We start from the raw sequence: 3,204 nt of genomic DNA on the forward strand, positions 1-3,204 counted from the left end.
GGGAGTCCCTGTTCCCCCGAGCACTGCCAGGAGTGACCAGGAATAACGGTCACAAGCTGGCGGAGGGTAGATTTAGGCTGGATATCAGGAGGCGCTACTTCACAGTCAGGGCGGCTAGGACCTGGAACCAACTTTCAAGAGAAGTGGTGCAGGCTCCTAACCTGGGGGTGTTTAAGAAGAGGTTGGATGACCCCAGTATTCTTTCCTGCCATGGCAGGGGGTCGGACTAGATGATCTACTCAGGTTCCTTCTGACCCTTGAAACTATGCTAACAGCAGCTAAAACTATGGAAACATTTAAAATAAATGCATGTATAAACATGGGAACAAGAGAGCCTTTCATAAAATGTATGCCTACCTGCCTGAGAGAAGGATGTGATTCTTTTTTCTGCGGTTATGAATGATAATGGTGGTTTCCTGTATTTGTGACTTGTATATTATTTTTTTGTAGTGGAAGAGTACAAGTGAAATGAAGACACCCATGGAGAAGCAGGGTGCTTGCAATGAATTGTTTAAAAATGAAGAGGAGGAATATTGCCTTTATGAAGCCGTGAAATTTTTGATGCTGAATACAGCCATTGAATTGTACAATGATAATAAAGCGGGAAAGAATGTACCTGTGTTCTCATGGCTACTGTTTGCTCGGGATACATCCAGCAATCCTAAGCAGTTAATGAATAATCACTTGAATAACATTGGTCACACTGGAGGCCTGGAACAGGTAAGAACTCTTTGTGTTTGCAGTATATTTGGTAGCTTTATGATATATTTTGTAGCTTTCTATTTTTCTTGTGCTGTCCCACTGTGGCAGGTGTTATCTCCTGAAATGAAAAAATTGGCCAAGATTTAGTAGCCTTAATAAATGTATTTATGAAGCTGGAAGTATAGTAAGTATAATAGCAATACTCGCTAACGGTGATGTAGGCTGTGCACAAACCTTCAATTCTAGTGGTGGACACTTTCCAATGATTATGAAAATGATTCTGAGAGAGAGACCAATGCAGACATTCAGCCTGAAATTGCCCCCTCTCCCCTGCCCCTTGTGCCTTCTCAAGATCAGGGTGATCCTGGTCTGGGGAAAGCATTTGGCTATTTGAAATGTTCTGCTCCCAGGGGTGACTGGAGTAGCAGGAAAAAGCCCTTGCCTGCATCTAACAGTAGGGACTCTGGTTTCAGAAGTAAATAGGCACCTACGCCATATTGTGTGCTTGGATCCCCTTGCCAAGGGGGAGTAGGGCAGCAAACCCCTGTTTGCTTATGACACTGGGAACTCCTGAGCAGGTGGAGAGCACTTGGTGGATGCTTCTCCCCTCATCCCTTGGTCGACGGGAGGGGTAGAAGCAGCTGCCTCCCCACACAGCCTGCAGACCTCTGTCTCTCCCTCTGCTCCATTTCTCCTGATCCCCAGGAGGAAGCAAGTCATGGAAAAGTGTGTGGACCTTCAGTCTCCAAGAAGCAATTTCCACCTTATTGTTGAGTTATTTTTCTCCTAGCATTGCTATTTTAGCTCCAGAAGAAAAAGAAGCTTGAACATCTACACATTCTTGGTTTCTAGTAAGAGAATAGCAATTCTCCTGGTAGAAACTGAATGTTTGTACATAGCCATAATTAAGAGCAAGACAAGATCTTAATGATAAACAGTTTTCTGTGGCCTGGGACTCCACAATAAAAACAGGTGTTCCTTTTTTTTTTTAAATAAGTATGGAACTTTTACTAAAGTAAATGAAGGATTAGGTTTAATTTTTTTGTATGATCATTGCTTTTTAATTTCTTTTAAATATCCATACACAGATAAAAATATCTGTACTTGCAATATCAAATAAAGGTACAGAAGGCAACCATGTATAGAGCACTACTAAATAAATCCTGATAAATCATTTTTACTAGTGTTCATCTGAAAAATTATTTAATTTAAATTTGGAATTGCAGGTACTGGAATGACTAATGATGCAGTAGGTATTTCACAAACACTTATACAGTGGTTAATGGAGATATTGAAGTGAAAAGTGGCAGAAACATTAACGTAAAAATAAGAAATTCTGTGTTAGGATAACAGGGCTCCTAAAATCTTGTGGATGTGGTTACAGCAGGGGCGGGCAAAGTATGGCCCACAGGCTGGGTCTGGCCTGCCAGGTGATTTTCATCTGGCCTGTAGGTGGGCACCCACCAATTTAATTGTATCCAGCCTAGCTTACAGCTGCCCCTGCTGTATTCCTCATGGAGCTGAGCCCTGCCCACTCCCACCTTTGCTGGTGGGAGGGCCATGGCTCTGGCCAGTGTGCACAGCCTCCGAGAAGGGCTGCTGCTGCTTGGCTCCTGTCCCTGCTGCAGCACTTGGGAGCAGGTAGGGAAGTGGCAGCAGGCAGGAGGAAGCTGCAACTGGGTGGGAGCATAGGACCCACACTGGGGCTAGGACTGGTAGGCCCAGGATAGAGAAGTGGTAATGTGGAGCCCGTGTTGATGGGAGCATGTGGCTCCTCGCAGCTCGCATGCAATTCCTGGGACTTGGCTGGAGCCGAATGACTCCAGGGGGAGCCCTGCATGATGGAGCCAGCAGCCCGTTCCTGCTCCTGGCCACCACATGTTACCAGATATGCCCATCACTTTGGGGTGTGCTCATGTATTGGGGATAAGTTTCTAAGGTCTTTGTAATTCTATCAATGTGCTGCTTGTGTTTCTATATGGAGCTGTATCTCTCCCTTCTGCAAGCCCTCACCCCTAATGGAGCTCTGTTGCAGGACTTGGTTTCAGTGGGTCTGGGTACCTCCAGCCACCAAATCAGTCACACGCAGACACACACACACACGACTGACTCGGCTGGGTTGATCAGCATCTACAGACTGATACCCTTATGCCACAAATCAGTTTGTTAAGGTAACAATAAAATGCGGTCAGACACAAGCACACAGGTGAACTGAATACCTCTGAATCTGGCTGTGTCCAGCTGACACCCTCTTGGGCCAGCATTCAGTTCATTAGGGCACAGCTGAGCCAAACTGGGTCAGTCAGCCTATACAAGCTGATCCCCTTATGTGTCTCAAACTCAGCATGTCCCAATCTTTTGTCCTAACTGTCCTAAGTAGTGGAAGCCTCTTGATAAGTGGACCCCACAGTATTTCTGGACTTCACAGGGATCTTTGGCTTAGGTAAAAGAAGCATTGCTGCAGAGCAAGTGGGGAAGGGAAGTAGAGAAGGAAAAATGCAC

At 45.4% G+C, this 3,204-nt stretch overlaps 1 protein-coding gene across 3 annotated transcripts in view; it reads left to right on the forward strand.

The window, feature by feature from the left end:
- Positions 1–3,204, forward strand: part of OTULIN (OTU deubiquitinase with linear linkage specificity) — a 44,147-nt gene that overhangs the window by 29,850 nt on the left and 11,093 nt on the right. For all 3 annotated transcript variants that reach the window (XM_019541787.1, XM_019541781.1, XM_019541772.1), the window contains one exon: positions 451–720. In XM_019541787.1, coding sequence (XP_019397332.1) covers positions 451–720 — 270 coding nt within the window. The remainder of the gene's footprint in view (positions 1–450; positions 721–3,204) is intronic.

The sequence above is a fragment of the Crocodylus porosus genome, unplaced genomic scaffold (assembly GCF_001723895.1).
Source record: "Crocodylus porosus isolate Cpor-Errol unplaced genomic scaffold, CroPor_comp1, whole genome shotgun sequence".
Classification (NCBI taxonomy): domain Eukaryota; kingdom Metazoa; phylum Chordata; order Crocodylia; family Crocodylidae; genus Crocodylus; species Crocodylus porosus.